The 19,208-nt window shown below is 36.1% G+C and overlaps 2 protein-coding genes across 2 annotated transcripts; both read right to left on the reverse strand.

Moving 5' to 3' along the window:
- Positions 1–6,855: 6,855 nt before the first annotated feature.
- On the reverse strand, positions 6,856–9,906 carry LOC126616292 (zinc finger protein WIP2-like). Its single transcript, XM_050284332.1, has 2 exons — positions 9,127–9,906; positions 6,856–7,556 (listed from the first exon to the last, which is right to left on the reverse strand). The coding sequence occupies exons 1-2, from the start codon at positions 9,760–9,762 to the stop codon at positions 7,119–7,121; spliced, it is 1,074 nt and encodes a 357-aa protein (XP_050140289.1). The 5' UTR covers positions 9,763–9,906; the 3' UTR covers positions 6,856–7,118.
- Positions 9,907–13,207: 3,301 nt separating this feature from the next.
- Positions 13,208–19,103, reverse strand: LOC126616276 (outer envelope protein 80, chloroplastic-like). Its single transcript, XM_050284301.1, has 16 exons — positions 18,357–19,103; positions 17,832–17,925; positions 17,604–17,686; positions 17,263–17,360; positions 17,080–17,149; positions 16,905–16,995; positions 16,252–16,333; positions 16,120–16,155; positions 15,100–15,253; positions 14,859–14,999; positions 14,620–14,690; positions 14,423–14,501; positions 14,214–14,329; positions 13,910–14,057; positions 13,706–13,775; positions 13,208–13,557 (listed from the first exon to the last, which is right to left on the reverse strand). Exons 1-16 carry the CDS (start codon positions 18,957–18,959, stop codon positions 13,403–13,405), a joined length of 2,091 nt encoding a protein of 696 aa, XP_050140258.1. The 5' UTR covers positions 18,960–19,103; the 3' UTR covers positions 13,208–13,402.
- Positions 19,104–19,208: the final 105 nt, after the last annotated feature.

Genomic DNA, 19,208 nt, shown 5'->3' on the forward strand with positions numbered 1-19,208 from the left:
CATTGGTTGGTTATGATTTGGAAGATAATATAGGAGAGATTGCCGTGGCACCGGTTGTATACAACATAGTGACTATAACACACATCACGTGACTTTTACTGGGATTAGGCAAGAGTTAAAAAGGCCAATTGCCTCTATAGTGTATGAAGCCTGAATTGAAAATCCTGTAGTTAGACAAATTTATTCTCTCAATTGCGAGAAAGTTTTGTATTGAATGGTTGAATTACGTGTTTGTGTGGCCCTACCTCGTAAATCCACTTTGTTAGATGGATGCTGCATGCGGTAGTTATACACAGGTTGTTCTCCTTAAATGCTAAAGAACACCGTATGAACCAAATTCCCATCCAACCATGCCTGGTGTGTGTATATACTCCTCCAACAGCAGATTCCATGACCCGTTGGTGAAATGTTTGTTCTTTCGTAGTGCAGGACGTGTGCAATGCATTTGATCGTTTGACAATGATTTCTAATTTGCTATGCAAACAGGAGGAAAAGACATGTAAATCAAAAAAGGCATGAAAAAAGGAGAGGAGAGAGAAAAGACAACAAATCAAAGTCAGCATAATTGATAGCTTTTATATGCAACATGGTGTGGCATGCAAAGCACAACGCTTCGAGTTTTACTAAAATAATAGATTGGCCAGTAAGTGTAAATTAAGGTCATCTCCAACCGAAGAGTCGAGAGGGCCGAAAATAGCAAGAAAATCGTCTCCAACCGAGGGTTAGGCCAGACGGCTGTGAAATCTAAGAGGGCCCCACAGAAAAATTATACAGCATAAAAAAAAACATTTAACAACATGAAACTTAAACTACATTTAAGTTGTAGTTTTTAAATAATAAATTATGTTTGACTCTATGGCCCTTTGGCCCTCGGTTGGAGACGGTTTTTGTGACAGGGCTAAAACGAGCCCTCTAGCCCTTTGGTCCTTGGTTGGAGACGGTGGCAAATATGGTCATGTACTGTTCATTAAAATATTAATATCTTGGAGGGCCAGAGGGCTAAAACGAGCCATCTGGCCAGCCCTCGGTTGGAGATGGCCTAAGTGAACGAACGATGATGTGGTTATTATTTAATAATTAAAATTTTAAAAGTTAAGACTTTTAATGTATATTATATTTCCAATCGTACTAGAAAAATTTGAAAGATGAATGTTAAGATGACTCTTTTAAAATTGAAACTTTCTATAAATTTTCTTGTCACCGTACAATTTAACATTAATTTATATACCAATATTATATTGAGAAAGTCTCGTAGCATTTCTCAATTTGAAATTGTAACCAACCTAAAGACTTTTAGGAGATTCCATAAACCCATTATATTTTTTTCTTGAAAAAAGAAGACAACTGGTGGAAAGTTACGATTATCCATCAATTTCGTGTGCCAGGAAGATTTACAGAGGCATTTTAGCATCTCTCTAACCACGAGTCTGGCTTTCACACCAGGAGCAAGTTTCGAACCCAAAACCTTTAGTTTTTAATTTGAAAGAAACCTCGCAATCCGTCATTTATAACTAGGCATCGTTAACCCATTATAGTTTTGAAATTTGTTGAGTAGTCAATTGAAATAAACTTCAATCTCATCATAACATCCCATCAAGAAAATCATTGTAATTTCTTGGAAATGCAATTTCTTGAACAAAAACATATTATATGCATTATACAATTGGTCTGCACAAACATGGGATTAAAAGCTGTCTAGTCCCATATGTAACTGATCTTGTGCAAAAAGTAATCTTCTTATTGGATTTATGAAAAGATATTATTATCCACACACTTCTTTTTACTTATCACATATTTTTTGTTAATTTTTATCATTTGATTCAAACAACTAAAAATTGAGAGGTCTGTGTGAAAAATAAAAAGGAAAACTAATGAAAAGAGCTTGAAAACTTTGAGTTTTAATGATAAGGACAAAATAAAGGGTAAAGTGAATAGTACCAGGATTGACTTTTTAGTGTAAAAATGTGGTTTTTCGTTAAAGTGAACAGTACTAGAAGTTTTTCGTTAAAGTTCTCAAAATAAAAAGAAGTATGTAGATATTAGTATGTGAAATTGAAGAGAAAATTGGGGAAATTAGTGAGAAACTCCACTCAAAGAAAAAGAGAAGAAAAGACTAAAGGTGTTTTATTAAGGTAAAGGAGAGTGTGGGGATGGAACCAAAATCAAGTTTTTGACAAAAGCTTTATTGGTAATGGAACATCATATAGAAATAACCAAAGCTCACTCATAAAAAATGTCTTAAAGACAAATGAACTTGTGTGTCGTTTGTTAGAATAGAGAATCTTTTATGCGCACAACTTTGGTAACGTCTTTTTCATTTGTTACTGTAAACTGAAAAGTGAAAAATAATAAAAATTCATAACACCTTATTGTGATTGGTAAGAATCATGACCATGTAGTTTTTTGGATACATGAGAAAATAACTCTCTCCTTTGTTAGAAGTTTATAGTTATTTAGTGCCTCTTATTAGAAGTTCTATTGTTTTTAATTGAGTCTAAGGTGTTAGGTGCCCTTTAGCATAAAAAATGGTGTCATTTGTCATGAGAAACCGTTTTTATAAGCACTTAGTATTGTCTTTGCCTTCGAATTCAAATGGTTGGCTTTTGATTGATTTGCAAAATTGAAGAAAACAATGGTACTCAAAAGTAAAAGACAAGAAAATACCAGAAGCTGTTTGAATCGATCACCCAGAGGAGGAGGGTAAATTTAACTAAATCAAGTTTTTTGTCAAAAGTTTTCAGATTGCATAACTTACTTGATGTGGTTACTACATCTTGTTTTAAACATCAATAGTTTAGTCACTTAAGCAAACGTGAATGACAGATGGTAACATTTAAATATTATACTTAAAGTGGTACATTTGTAACATATGTGTTGATACTGGACTATACCCTACAGAGAAACTTTGCTAAAACATGTGGGAATTGAATGTTTATGGTCATGACAAGTAAGCAATAGTTATGCTTCTGAGTTGGAGGAGGATCCTTCAGATGTTCCTAATGAATCATGAATGGTAAGGTTTCTGTTAAATTACCCTAAAAATAGTGCTGCCATAGCTAAAGTAATGCTGGGCATACCAAATTTATAAACTGTGTGATGTGTTACAAATAGAAAATAAGCACGTTAATCAATGTTTAAATAATAATCCAATCACCAATATCACGTCATATGATTTACAAGATTTGATCTGAAGTCTCTCTAGCATTACCTGCCATATAATTATAGCCAATAGTCACGTATGCTAAGCTAAATCCAAATCCTACACAATGCATCTGTTGTGTGTGTAGCAAGAAAAAAGCATTAAAAGTTAAAAACATTTAGTGTGCAAGTGCAACAACTTTGCTGTTGCTGTCACTGCTCTTTTTAATCACTTCGACTTTGCTTTTATGCTTTCTACGTTATGTCTGTGTCTACAAAGTTTCTTTTAATTTAATAGCAGTTTGTCATATTTTCTTCTAATTTTGGCTTCTATGTAGGCTAAATTAATATAATGTGCATGAATTTATTTAGTTAATTTGAGGGAATTTTTGTCAAAATGATCAAAACAACGGCTTAAATCATATAATTACTTTGTTAAAGAGACTTAAATAAGTAATTAATGTCGTATTTAGCTATTAACTAGTTAGCCCTTAAGCGCTATATATAATATTGGCAACAAATAAAACCCAAGTTTGCAATATCTATGAAGAATCGTTGTATGTGAAAGTACGATTTCTCTAAACTTTAACTAGGTTGATTTTTTCAATTTTTCTTTCTCAAAGACTTGGCTGATAAACATGTAAAAAGACGATTAGTTTTGGCCCCCATCTCTATCTTGCTTATGCATGGGGATCCCTTACCACATAAAGTGAGTTCAATAGTACTTAGACGTACGATTCACTAATTACAACCAAATACGTATATATACACATATTATATATACCTCCGAGGGTCCAAGACATAGTACTATATATATAGTAGTTTATCCATCCCCAAAAGAACTCTCACATCTTGTAAAATGAATCACTATTTATTCAATTAGGTTGAATCCTAGCCAATCAATCTCTCTCTCCCTGAAAAAAAAATTTGGTAGCTTTTATTTTGAGACCTAAAACCATAGTGGAGCCTTTGGGGGATTTGACAGTTTGATAAACCGCAGTTGATTCCAAATAAAGCCAAAAATGAGAAGGGAAAAAAAGAATAAAGGAAAACAAGTTTATGCATATGTATATATATCGAGAGAAGCATATTTGGTTTAATATCCTAGTGACTAGATTATTAGGCTTCTACCTATGTGCTCTAGGTTCGAAATTCTCATTCTCTTAAATTATTGTAATAGTTTCGAATCTTTCATCTCTTCTTAGTAAAAATAAAATTTAGTAAAAAAATGTATATAGAGGGAAGTAATAACATAATCATACATTAGATGGGACTAGCATCTACCTTATATGCAATTATTATTTTTCTGTACATATGGTGGGGACTAGGGTTTTTATAGCTTCAATGCAAATTATTCTAAAACCACATTGGTTGTTGACCTTATAGGGATAGTGAGGTGGTGTTACATTAGATTTTCCGCCAGTGCATGTATACACAAATATTGAAAAAACAAATAAGAATAATTTGGTGTTTTACAATAACTTTATATAAATTACAATTTGATATAATATATATACATATATATAATAATCAAAATCATACTCATTAAACTCTCTAATTAGCGTGATATGAGAAACAGATAAAACATGCATTACCACGGTGCATGTAAGTTTCTATTCCTTTTGAGGAGCTGAACTTTTTAGTTTTTGAAGAAAAAAGAAAACAATAGTAAATATGAAAAGAAATTGATGTATAAAACAAGACATATTTTTTTGATCAAATATAAAACAAGACATAGGAATATGGAATAAAGAACATGATGTCTGAGTGTTCCACTGATGCATGCAAATGGTGATTACTGCTGTGTCAGTGGGTTGACGGAACACTGGGTTTATAACAAAAAGAACAAGAAAAGAATCACACCGACGGATCGATAATTAAATAACTAATTAATATTAATTGGTGTACGTATTTACGTTCTGTTATATCACCGCACCGCAGAGGTACAATGAAACCGTAGTAACTGTCAAAAGTTGATAAAAAGAAAAAAAAACTGTCAAAAGACTGGCAAACTTACCTCATCATCATAAAGTGAAAGGCAGATGGAGAGGTAGCTAGAAAAAGATCTAGATCGGTCGGTTCGAAGAGGGAGAGGGCGGAAGACATAAAATTGTGAAGCTGAGTTGAGAGAGCAATTTTTATGGTCCTGTTACTGTAATATCACGTGTAATATTAAATATTACGTAGTAAAAATTTAATTTGTATCATATTATTATTAGTACAGATTGCTACACTAACAATGTATTCGTGTCGACAAAATATTGCTCACCAAATTGTGGCAACCCACCAAACAGTACATGCTCTGATTATATTTGCAGCTTGAAATGACATTTCAGGAGCCTCTTTCTATAAGCTCTTTTGACTGCAGACACATATTTCTCTCTCTCTCTCTCTCTCTCTCTCTCTCTCTCTCTCTCTCTCACACACACAACTCATAAAGCTGCCAACAAGATCCATTATATCCCTTCCAACCTCTGTAGTCTATATAATTATGAAAAATATTGCTACAGATATAAGAAGAAGCTACTGTTTATAATTAACAGCACATCTACCTTTCTCTCTGTCTCTTGTTCCAGCCTTTCCCTCCACCCATGAACCTAATAATTTGATCTGAATTTAGTCCTGGTAAAGTCTACGCTGTGATGTCTTTGCAGGTCAATAGTTAATACACCTCCTCTCCCAGTTGCATTTTATGTTACAAATATCTGTTTAAATTATTAATTTTAGAAGAAATAACTGGATATATAACCTAGCTAATAGTTTCTATTGTCCTTCACACGAAAAATTAGACTTTTACAGGAGGAGCAATTGAGGAGTGAGAGGACATAAAGTTTAGCAAACATATGATCGCAATGCATGATTAATCTATCTTCCTATGAATACATAGAAAATTACTTCTTGATCTTATGAATATTACTGATGTTTGCAACTCTGCAACTTTGTCCACATATATATTCAGCAATAACAAGAATCTGAATGTAAGATAAGGAAAAATATAAGAAATCCCTCCTCCTTTCAATTGTTGGAACTTTAGGAACTCATCATTTTTTAGGGTTAGTATATATATTAAGGTATATACAGATTGCCTGGTCTTCACACTCGTAAATTTTTTAATGAATGAATCATATGGGTTGGATTGATACGTCTGCCTTACCAATTCGGTGGGTACTCGAATTTCTCAAATTTTTAGGATGACTTCATGTATTAATGGTATAGTGAGCTAAAGAGTGTTTAGCTATATTTTTTATTACACCCCATAAAATTTCTATAAGGAGACCAAAGGAAGAATATATAATTAACTTTTAATTACTTCATATCCTATTAGCTTATTTTTATTACTTTTTCCAGTTAATAATAAAATGCATAGTTCTTTTTTTTGGTAATCAATACATAGAGCATATAGCTGTTTCACTGTCTACCAATGCAGTGTATTGACTAATGTACATCCACGAGAAACTCTGAGGATTACCCTTGTTGGGATCTGAGTTGCATATATATAGCTATGACTTCAGCCTGCTAAGCCTTTTATGCACTATTTTCTCAAATGGTTTTACCAACTCCTTGCCAGTCCTAGCTTTATATCATCAACCAAAGAGTTTTAACTACATTTGCAGTTCTCAGATTATAAAATAAAGGTGGGATTTTCATATGTATATGCATAATTGTGCATTGCACAGATACAAAAAGAAAGTGTGCATGAAGAGAAGGGAGAGTAAATTACAGGAACTTGGTTTATCATTCATCTATTAGGAACCATTGCTAATTAAGGAAGTCTTAAAAATGTAAACGAAACAGAAGTAAAAAGCAATAATACTACTAAGAGAAGGAAAAAATAAAAATAAACATAGCTTAGCTTCCAAAAGCAAATTTTAGGGTTTTATGGCTTGTAATTCACCAAAAAAAAAAAAAAGCACGTTTAAACCAAGCTCACAAACTCCCCCTCGTACCGTCAAGGTTTTTCAAAACCAAAAACAAGCACACTAATGGGAGGAGGAGTCATTTTCCTCAATTTCAGAAGCTACATCATCTTCCTCTTCAAAACAGTCAATTCCATAAGCTGCATGGCCTTGTCCAAATGCCTTGATATGATCTTTGAGAGACCTCTTGTGCTTGAAATCAGAGCCACAAGTGCAATACCAAAGTTTGCCACAATTTTTTTCATGGGTTCGCCAATCACCTCTCACTGCAAAAGCCTTGCCACATTTTCTACACATGAAGGGTTTGATCCCATGCTTTCTCTTGTAATGGGTTTGTAGGGTTCTGAAGTCTTTGAGAGGCTTTGCCCTTGGATGGTCAATGTTGTTTCTGCAACCTGGCGCACAGCAATAGCAAGGCAGTCTAAGCATGGCTGTTGGTTGTGTTCCCCTTAGAGATTCTGGCCCTTTCCTGTATTGAGATCCATGCCCCCACATATGCATCTGCATATATAAACAATTTAATTAGGTAAAAAACAATACTGTTGTTGGAAAATGCTCTAATCTACCACTATTATTGTTCAAAGTGATTGAAATATCACTTAAGCAACCAAATCATCCGATTATGTTCAATGCAATAGTGGTATTTCATTCACTTACCGCTATAATAACGGTAGATTAGAGAATTACTTCCCATTATTATTTGATGTCGCACATTTAGAAGACAACTTCATCTGCTATATATATAAAGTTAATTTATATCGTACAGCTTTTGCCTTAAGGAAAACTAAAAAAGGCACCAGGAAGAAAATTTGAAGTAATTAGCATTGCTTGCATACAAGTTGGACTTGTTGCGCATAAGATTCGGGTGTCTTTAAAATGTTGATTCTTTTAAGACTTCTTTGAATATCACTTGTAATTTATGCTTTTATAAGACAAACATACATCATACATGGGTCAAGGTGTTTGAAAATGAAAAGATAAAGTAAATGTAATGTCATAGAAGTTGGAGTTTGAATTTATTTATCATTTTTTGGGTTTAATCTTTCCAAATTAGCATTCTAGTTCATGGTATGTACTTGCATAAATATGATCCAAAACAGAAGGAAAAAAAATAGAACAGATGGAGATTCAAATAGGTAGGTAAAAGCCTAAAAAATACCGAATCTTTGTGTATTCATAAACAAAGAATTAATAGTAATTGACCAGCAAAACAATGAAATAATAGTAGTATATGAGAACTGATTTTTCATCGATATATTTGGTGATTTTGTTTTTGATAGGGTGGTGTTATCTACACACCCCTTATAACCTTTCATACACTCTTTTCAATTTCAGCAGTCAGATTTGAATGAATATAAAAAAAAAATAACAATGGAATATATGAGATGTAAAGATGGATTTGTGTATAACACCACCCTTTTTGTTCCTCGGCAATGAGGAGGATCATCTGAAAGCAGGAAGAACTAGGAATATCTTCGGTTTGACACACCTGCCAGTGTGTGAAACACAAATTTCAAGGTGCAAAACGCACAATTCCAGCTGTGTAGTTCAATCACATAAAGAGGGGTACTGCTAGCTGATCATAGTTATATCCCCAGAGTCAGTTTTGGACCAGGTATAGATTAATTTATTCTTATTTCTTTAAATCCCAAAAACAACAATTCATGCAAAAAGATAGAACAAGATTGCTGATTATATAAAGTGCAAAACTGGACATACAAAACAAAACAAAGTAAAATGATTTAAAGTTGGAAGAAGAGAAGAAAAGGGAAACCCTAAGGACCCATATAATAAAAGTTAAAGATTAAATCAAGCTATAAAAAAGTGTACAAAAAACCAAGATAGATAGGAATGGATTTTCTCTTTCTCTGAAAAATCAAAAGAAAATGACCAGATGCAGAAAGTGATGGCAGAGCTAGCTAGAGGAGGAAGGAAAACAAAAAGTAAACACTTTCTTATTATTTAATATTTCAAACTACTTTTTCTTTCGCTCTAGCTTAAGAAATCATGGAACAGAATACATACAATTCAGATATATATGAAGGCTAATTATATATATAGATTGTTGTACCTGCATGTTATTGTATCTATTGAAGGTCTTGAAGCAAAGAGGGCATGAGAACTGGGTTGGACCAATTAAAATTTGAGCAGGAGTAGGGATCCAGTACTGTCCTTTGTTGAGCCTGTTTGATGCAAAACCAGCTGAAGCAACAGTCACATCTGCTTCTTTATCTGATGGGATTTCTGGGGAAGAGAGCCTGGAGATTAAATCAGCTGAAGATAGAGTTCTGCTTGGAAGCCCTAAATGTAAAGCCACAGTAACAGTTTCATCATCTTCTTCTTGATGATCAACAATATCATCAGACCTAGAAGAGCTCAAGAAGCTTTGATGGTCATCAGCAGCAGCTGATTCTTGCATGTCTTCGTGGTGGTGATTTCTTGAAGGGCTTTGGCTGAGGAGTGGAAGGGCTTCTCTTAGAGGAGGAGAGGGAGGTGATGAAGATTGGTGGTGGTGATTAGTGAAAAGGGTATTGTTAATATTGTTGATCAAGTTGTTTGATGAGCAGAAATTGTGGTAATCTCCATAATTAGGAGGGTGATAATTATATGGATTAACAGAGGAAGGTGTGGAGGTGGAAGAGAAGTGGTGGACATGGTTGATATTAAACCAACCATTATTGAAGTAATTAGGGTAGGGATCTGTCATGATATGGTGAGAGAGAATGGTTTGGTTTTGCAGGGATTGGGTTAATATAGTATACACTATACAGTTTACGCACAGAAGAAAGAGAGAGAAAGAACCAAAAGGCAATGATAAGGTGGAGAGTGGAGACCTATTGAACAAGATCACCAACTCAAAAAGCAGAAGTATGGTGTGAGGGTAAAAGAGAAAAACTAATATGTCACGGGAAAAAGAGAAAAACTAATTATTTAAAATTTTGTCTTTATAATATAAAAATGTGTAAATTTTTATCTATACGGTGTTGTACTGTTGACACATGTTAGACCTCAAAATGATTTAAAAATGGGTAATGCTAGAGAGACTAAATTTGTAAAAAAAAATTTGCAAACTAAATGATGTGTCATCAATATGAATGAACATATTTATCCACGCTTAAGTAATAAACCAATCATCAACTTCCATGTCCTTTTTTTTCTAAAATTTTGTTAACAAATTTAGTCTCCTTAACATTATCCTTTAGAAAAGTAAGTGTGCTATTAATAGTGTGTGAGAGAAATACTAGAGAGTCATTCTCAAGGTGGGATCCTCAATTGACTTTTTATCACTTCATGTTTTTGATATAATATTTTATAATGTTAGTATGAGAATTATGCTAAAAAATATAAAATGATAAAGATTCTCACTTTTAAAAGAATCTCTTTAATATTTCTTCAGTATATCAATCAAACTCTTACAGTAGATCTGAAAATTTGAGTGGTAAGTTGCTCTCGAGTGTGTAGGCATAAAAAATCAAGGTTGATAAAGCAAGCCCAACTCAGTGAAAATGAGAGACAAGAAATCACTTACGAGTTACGACGTGTGACTAAACAGTGACAAAATATGCTAAGATGAGAGAGAGAGAGAGAGAGAGAGAGAGAGAATAAGAGAGATAATCTTGGGACTTGAAAGGACGAGTCACTTATTGGACACTGTGTACAAACGGTATACAATTTGTGTACATACTGATATGAATAAAAGGAAGAAAATTACCCCTCACCAACCCAAGAGACTCAACTTTGATGAAGGATAGAAAAGAAAAGAAGGCAAAAGACAAAGTTGGTAATTAGGGTTGTGGAAGTTGTCCCCCATATTCCTATTCCTCCTGCTCCCATTGATGAGAGAGAGAGGGCAGAGACAGAGAGGGAGAGAGAGAGAGATTGTACATTGTACAACAAACCATCCATTGCAATTTGCATGCATACAGAAGCTAGCTAGGCAATGTATTTTCTTATAATTTTTAATTAATTTAAAAGAAGATAGATACGATGGTATTATTTGAATTATAATTTTCTGTGGCTCCGGGAACAAATGGTTTGGATCCAAACCCAGCATTTGCTTTGGTGGGCGGGCCATGGTCGGCTAACTTGGCTCCCAACGAGCACAGAGAGAGATATATTGTCCTCATCTTATCTTTGTTTCATGCTTTTACATGCACAACAACACTACAACAACGTTACTGTTCCCTCCCTCCCTCCCTCCCTCCCTCCCTCCCTCATTAATACATAGCATGGGCCAATTAAACATTGTCTACGTATTGAGCCGACAATGGTATTGGCATTTGTCAAAATTTCTTGTCGTGAATTAATTGATTAATGAGTATAACAAGAAAGCATAAATTTTACTATGCTACAATGTATTTTACACGGAACATGATTTTTTTCCTTCTAAATTCTCTTTTTTCCCTCCTTTTTTTTCTTACACTTTCCTTTGTCATTCTCTTTATAAAGAAGTTAAAACAAGATGTTGACGTAGCTTAATCTTAATCGTTAATCCTAACCGTCCAAATAAAATAAGAAAGATAGAGACGAAGATTTGGAAGGAATAGAATTCTACTCCATTTTATACACTTAGAAGTTTTACTAATTATATTTGGTGATTGGATTCTTAACCAAAATTTAAGGGCTACAAAACCGAAGCATATAGTAGAAAACCCCACGAGCAAGAAGAATAGCTAGTCTTTTTGTCCCTAAACAAATATTATATAAAGTACCGGTGAAGAATTTAGCTAATCGATGGCAAAAACAGAAGAGCGAGACTTGTGGCCATCAAATTAAACATGGAGATGATTTAGAGTAAATTGTAGTAATGGTTCCTCAATTTTAACCAAATTAGAGCAATGGTATCTCAACTAAAAATCCATTACCATTGGTCCCTCAACTCATTAATGTGTAGCTATGGTCATTTTCATCAACTTTGTTAGAATTTTGTCAAAATAAATTATGTTGGAAGGACCTTTGTTACAATTAGGGCCTCTCAACTCATCAAAACATGTAGCTATGGTATTTTTCGTCAACTTCATCAGAATTTTGTCAAAATGAGTTATGCTGGAAGGATCATAGCCACAATTGGGTTAAAATTGAGGGACCATTGATTCAAATGGGTTAAAGTTGGAGGACCATTTCTCCAGTTGGATTAAAGTTGAGGGATCAATGGTAATGAATTTTTAGTTGAGGGACCATAGCTGCATATTTTGATGAGTTGAGGGACCAGTAGTAATGGATTTTTAGTTGAGGGATCATTTCTCCAATTGAGTTAAGTTAAGGGACCATTGCTACAATTTACTCGATGACTTCTAATAGATATTTGATTGAAGCCAACCTGTTATTTTGCAGAAATTTGAATGTCTTCATGGATATATAATAGATTATGCAATGTGTTGCATCCCTTTACGTTTTGTTGATGTAGAAAACATGAAATTGAATGATATAAAGATTAGCTCCAATTCGACGAGAAAGAATTGTTGTGCCACCAAAAATATATGCTCTTGTATCTATACCACTTATCACGTGACATAGCTATAAGATTCTCTTTGATTGAACCCATTAGATGAGGTGATTCACTCGACGCACATTTCATCAGTTACGTGCGTATGCGTTCATTAAGGTGTTCAATGTTTTTCTCAGATAAAACAGAAACTTCAGTGATCTTAATGTCCCAAGTACAAAGGAACATAAATGGAGGGAAACAAATTTGCTGCAATTTCTGAGCCGTATGGCTGCCCGCATCACAGTCCAATTTGGTACCTAGATCCTACTTTCTAGTTCCCACATGCATTTTGATTACAAGTCGAGAGGGAGGATGAATAAATGCCATTCAAAGTCGCATTCAATGGTGGGACCTTCAATAATATAGGAGGAAGGCGATGCATTAGGAGACAGAATCGTACAAGCTATGCTACCAATAATCACATTGCTTATGCAACCGCCAGCCGTTCATACATATTAAAGAATGCATTGCGAAATTCACTTGTATAACGACTGACAGCCACTCACGTGCGCGAAAGCGGCTATCATTAGCATCAGTATTTGCAACGTCGGTTGAGTAAATTGGTTGATATCTGCCACCTGCTAGCAATTGCAAGCGGACCTGACCTAGGGGACAATATGGATGATTGGTATTCTTCAAGCAATGGAAGCTAAGAAGCGCGCAGTAATACTAATAGTTTTCCTGCCATTATATCGTATTTTCCGACGAGTTACTTCCCAGTTGTTTGGTGAGGTAAAGTGTAACGCAAAACACGAAAATAATACGATGAATATTGAAACACCGCGTGAAGAAAAGCAGCATGTGCAACCTGAACACAAATATATAACAAAAGAATTAGAAGACATGGAACCTAAAGCCCCTAGTTCCGATGTCCGACCCCAAAGTGAAATCTCTTTGCATGCTGATCGTTAAATGCGTATTCAAGGCGAAGAGGCCCCAACGGTGAGTCGAGTCTGATGCCAAATCCATATCCGTACCCGCTTCCAGGCTTATGCCGAGCCCCGGCAGGATCACCTGACCAAAACAGAGTATAACAACCTCTAAGAACATTTCCTGCGAACAGTCTGAACATTTATGCATCAACGATCATGAAATAAGATTGTTCTTTAATGGTTCCAAGGATCCAATTGTGAACAGTAAATTAAACTAAAGAGAGACCTACCAGGCACGGTGGGGCCTGATCCAAGATCAGTGCCGTAGTCAGCAAAAATAACTCCTCCAACTGGCCCTATCTGCGAAAACAGGCCGGGATATCATGACGGATCAAGGAATCAATTCTCTTCAAGTGTATAAACTTACATGAATAATTGGGGGGAAGGCAGTTGCATACGGTATCAAATTTTGTAAGGCCGTTTATACCACATACCATTGGAAAAGAAATTTCTCCAGAGCCAACTGCATAAGATCTACCAGAGCCCACAGCACCTTCTTCGTAACCTCTTACACTATTTGTTCCACCGATGCCAAATGCTTCATGTGGTGGGAAGTTACCAACCACGTGGCCACCAGACAAACTTGCAGGGCAAAGCATAACAAAGTCAACACCAAATGAGAGTATAACCAGCTTCACTTCAAAGCTACAATTACAATAGCGAGGTGGGGGAGTATTGGGGGAAGGATATGTTTTCTGATAGATTGCTCCTACTGTGACAAATACAGAATGGTCGTACCTTACAAGAACACGAGTAGGACCAAGTTCTACGTCTTTCCTGGCGCGAGCATTTATTCTGTTGAAATACAACCATTCAGGCAAAACAGGAAGTCCTTGTTCCACGTTGAAAACACACTGCAAAGGACCCAAAATTGGTATCAAAATACAGTGGAAGATCAGAGAGAGAAATAGTGGGGGTTAAAATTGTGAAAACTGAGGATGACTAACCATTGACGACCCATGGTCACCAGAACCCGTGTAGACACTCTCAAGTTTAGCAAGGAGCATATCATCATGAGTATTGCCACTACAACACAAAAATGATAAACAAAGAGCAGCAGATGAGAAACATGGATCGCAGAGAAATATAAACAAAGAAACCAAACTGGATTAGTTTCCAATTATCGGATTTTAGACTCACGTACCTTGCAGTTAGAGGGCTGCTGTAGACATCCTTGATAATAGGATCTCCTTTCTCGTCACGAGCACCAGCATGCTGGAACAATAGTCCAGAATAGGGGGATTGTAAGTATAAATAAAATACAATCAAGTCAACATAATCTTATAATGAACCCCCACAAGTTACAACTACCACCCAGTATTAAAAGGCATCCAAGAAAACCAGAAAAACTAACCACAGGGGCGATGCTAAACCCAAAAGTACCTGAAAGATAAGCCCAGCTGTTCCACTAAACTTTGGTCTTATTGGTCGGCTAAATTCAATACCCGCTGTGACGCGACCAATGGTCAAGTTGCTACCATTTAGTTGGTTACCATGGATAAGTGTTCCGGGGGTTGTTGAATTCTAGCATAAGAAGAATCAGACAAGGGTCTAAGAATCGAGAATTTTGAAGTTGTTAGAAGGATAAGATGATCATACTTGATACAAACTAACATTAAATCACCTGAACCATTATGGTCCTGGATGTCCGCTTATCATCTCCTGCAATCCATGGATCTGAGTAATTTATGCGAAAAATCGAGTCTATCTGGCCCCTCTCTAAGGAAACGTGTAGCTTTTGGTTTCTTCCGAAGAGATTCCTATGAGAATATGCAAAGCTGCAAGACAAACAAAAAACTTATGGAAAACTTAAGTCTTAAGAATCCAATGAAACACTAGATGACACGGGCCCAGCGAGAACTACTTGAACGATGACACATGCATCTTTATGTACAAATACATGACACTCATATAACATTGATATTTGAATAAAAAAGAAAAAAAAGAAATACTTGGATATCAGATATTTGAATAAATATTTTTGCAAAAGCAAAGAATATAAATAATACGAGGGGATTTAAACGTTAAAAATGTAGCACCAGCATTTTAAGCAGTTAGGGCTGATAAGCACCCAGACAGTCTTTAAGTATTTAAATGTTAAAAGGCAAATTGTTAAATACTCACACAGATGTATTTCTATCAACTCACAAGGCTTAATTATCATAACCAGTTTTAGTAAGCTCTGATGCTACATAATCTTGTACAGATACCCCTCCAAGTATCAGTCCAAAAGTTTTGTTCACCTAAATCTTTACCATTTTGAGTTTCAAATACCTAGGCTCTTCCCCATGTCAAAGTCTGTCAACAAAAGGATTTCAGACTGATGCCAATAGTCTAAAAGCTTAACGCACTCCAATCCATAAAGGTTCAAAACTAGATAATTATCAATTTCTGTTTAAAGTCAAATTAGAATCTAATCAACCCAAACTTAATTTGCCAAACACATAGTTTATGCCATAGATGTAGCTTGTAGACAAGTTCCGTTAGATAAATATATTTAATGCATACACATCATGAATAACTCATCCAACTACGTCGTCAAGATTAAGCATGTAAACTGGGGAACAGAACAAAAGAATGGAGCATGAGGGAGAAAGGACATAGAGCGAAGCATTTAACACTGGAAAACTACACGTAAGATTACCTTCCAATGAGTCCTGACAGAGGGCCGCTTGTAATTCTGAAAATAATAAATAGAAGTTAAATATTTTGTACCATAAAATCTGAAACACAAACTCAAAGATTTCAATTTGTATTCTCCACTACTTTGACTTACCCACTTGATATACCACCACCAGCAGAAAACCCTCCACTTGGCCGCTCAACAACATTCATTGTGATATCAACCTTACCAGCATCTACAATTATTCAATAGTTTTGGTAAACGCATTCAATCAGTCAATATCATCACAAAAACATGTATAAATAATTAGCATCATTTCCACGGATATAGATGGGGCCACAAGCATAAATGCCAATGTCGGACATCAATAGTCCTACAAAGGGTTGAAAGTTGAGAGATAACAGTCTACCACGGATGACCACATTGATAGGACTATTAGGATTCAAGACTAACAAAATCCTATCGAAATGAGGACAATCACAGTAGACCGTTATCCCTCGCTAACAGAAAAGTTCCACTTGTTGATAGAAAAACTAAAGGGCTTGTTGCACATTAACTCCTATTTAAAACTACAGAGTACTCCATCCTTCAAGTAAGGCTAAATGAACTAGATGTTTCCACCTTTCTTCCATCCATTTGCTCTTCCCATCCAAGCAAGAGAACAGTAGTTTCCACACATTGCTACTTCAAATTTATTTTAGGCGCTGATTATTACGAAAACTCAAAATCAACTAACATTCTGAAATATATAATTTCAAACAAAATTACTTGCCTAAAAAATAATAAAACTAAAATTTTCTTTCCACCTGCTGGTTGGGGTATGATGCTAACATCTTCCATAAGTCCCATAGTCAATACAGTCTCTACATCTCTTTTTCCCTGTAACATACTGTAGACCTACATAGGAAATCCCGACAAGTAAAACACAGTGTTCCTGAATATCAAATTAAAAATGATTGATTTGTGTATGTAAAAAAGTACCTGGCCCTTCTTAGTAGTAAGTTGGCGAAGTATCGTGTCGGGCTTTGTCTTCCCTATGGTTGGTTCACCCCTAAGAAGAGCAGAGAAGAATTAGTGAAGAAATGCTGTAGTTGCCACCTTCCCATGAAACTTCAAATTTCAAGGTTATCTGTAAATGAAAACTCAATAAAGGCAGGAGCTTACGTCTTCCTGTCAAGGAATCGCATGGAGATATTATTCACCTCAGTTTCTGATACTTGTAACTTAAGAATACCACCTGAGAGAATCTCAACAGCTGAAACCTACAATATAATGGAGAAAACACATGTCAACTATTAAAAAAAATCTTGATCACAAACATATAAGGGAAATTAGAATCCTACACTGAACCAATTCTACACTCTACAGCACTAGAAAAATTAACTCCAACTTTATATATTTTGAAATTATAAACAAAAAAAATTAACAGCCTAATCCTTTATCTTCCTTTTCTATAAAAATAAATTATAACAAATCAATGGGAAAGCTGATATAGAGTAACCAACCATGGCAAAAAGGCCCCGATCCATGTACCAATCATTGATGGAAGATATTACTTCATTCAAACGCTTAAGATTAATAACTTTTCCTGCACAACTTGACACCAAAACCGAAAATCAATATAGGCCCCCCATGTCATGAAAGTGGCACCACCAGAGAGATCCAAATGATCTTTCAATAATGTATGCATGCCCACACCCGTAACCATGTAAGAGCATTGAAGAAAAACCTACCATATCCATCACAGAATGCATCCTTCAGAAACTTTGCCGGAAGAACATTTGCCCCTTCACATACTAGCCCTTGGAATTCCTGGTTTGGTTTTACCTAGCTCCAGCCAAATAATATAAACTATCAGTCATAGTTATGTCAAAGGGATACATGTTTCGATACATGATCATGACATGAGTTTTTATCACCTACAAAACAATTACAAAAAATCGATCAATACTAACTCTCCATTTTCAATTTTCTCTCTTGAAGCCAAATCTCTCCATTTAGTTTAAAGTCGCGGAATGAAACGTCTGAAATGATCACGAGACACACAGATTCAACCCTAAATCCTAATGCAACAATGCATAAGCAGCTTGGTAATTACCATAGGTTCATAACAGAGCAAACAAAACATAAATTTGACAACGAAAAGTGAATGTAAAACGAATTTTAATTAATAAATACTAACGCGGGTCGAAGTTCTTCATTCGAATCAAAAAACAGAAAACTTCAGTTCCACAACAATGCAGATATAATGTTGATACCTGAAAGATCAATCTGATGCCGTCCCTTGTATCGACGGCGACCGGCATGCAGGAGCAGAAATAGCCACTATCGATGATCCTATGCACGTCCTCCTGGACCTCCCGCACAGTTAGCGCCGAGTTCGCTCGGCACGCCTTGAGAGCAGCCAACGCCTCCATTTCAAGGTCCTTCCTTTCCAGCTCCTCCCCGTCCTTGTTCCTCACCAGCACCTCGCTTATCAAAACCCTCTCCTCATCGTGCCGACTGGAAGCGTGTCCCTTCTGCTGCGACTGAATCGACTCGTCCGGCCGAGTCAGAGCCAGCGACGCCGAGCATAAAAGAGGCGACTTCCCTACGAACTGGCCCCGGTCCGCATTCCGATTTCGCGACTCGGACTCTGACGAGTCGGCTGGCCGAGTCAGCGACAGCGACGCGGAGCAGAGGATGGGCAAAGGAGGGAACTTTGGGAAAGAAGTACGAGTCCTAAGCGAGTCGATGAGTTGGGAAAACGAGTTTCTGGTCCTTGCGAACAGAACTGTGAGGTCCACGTGTCGATTTTCGGGAGAGCGAGGGACTTTGGCGGAAGGAGACGAAGTGAACCGAACGTCGTCGTTCGGCGGCATTGGAGATGGACTGAGAAATGATACCGGAGAGTGGTGTTTGGTTGCAGAGATAGAGAAGCCTTGTCCGGGAATAAGGAGTAGGAGGGCTTTAGGGTTTTGGTTGACAGTCGAACAGAGAGTGAGGGTTTGGGGAAGAGGACGGGGACGATGAGTCAAACAAGAAGGAAAATCCGGGAGCGGTTTCGGAGGCGGGTCGTGGGCTTGGGTTCTGGGTACTTCTTGGGCCGGGCCATTGAAAATGTAAGTTCA

The sequence above is a fragment of the Malus sylvestris genome, chromosome 3 (genome assembly GCF_916048215.2).
Source record: "Malus sylvestris chromosome 3, drMalSylv7.2, whole genome shotgun sequence".
Taxonomy (NCBI): domain Eukaryota; kingdom Viridiplantae; phylum Streptophyta; class Magnoliopsida; order Rosales; family Rosaceae; genus Malus; species Malus sylvestris.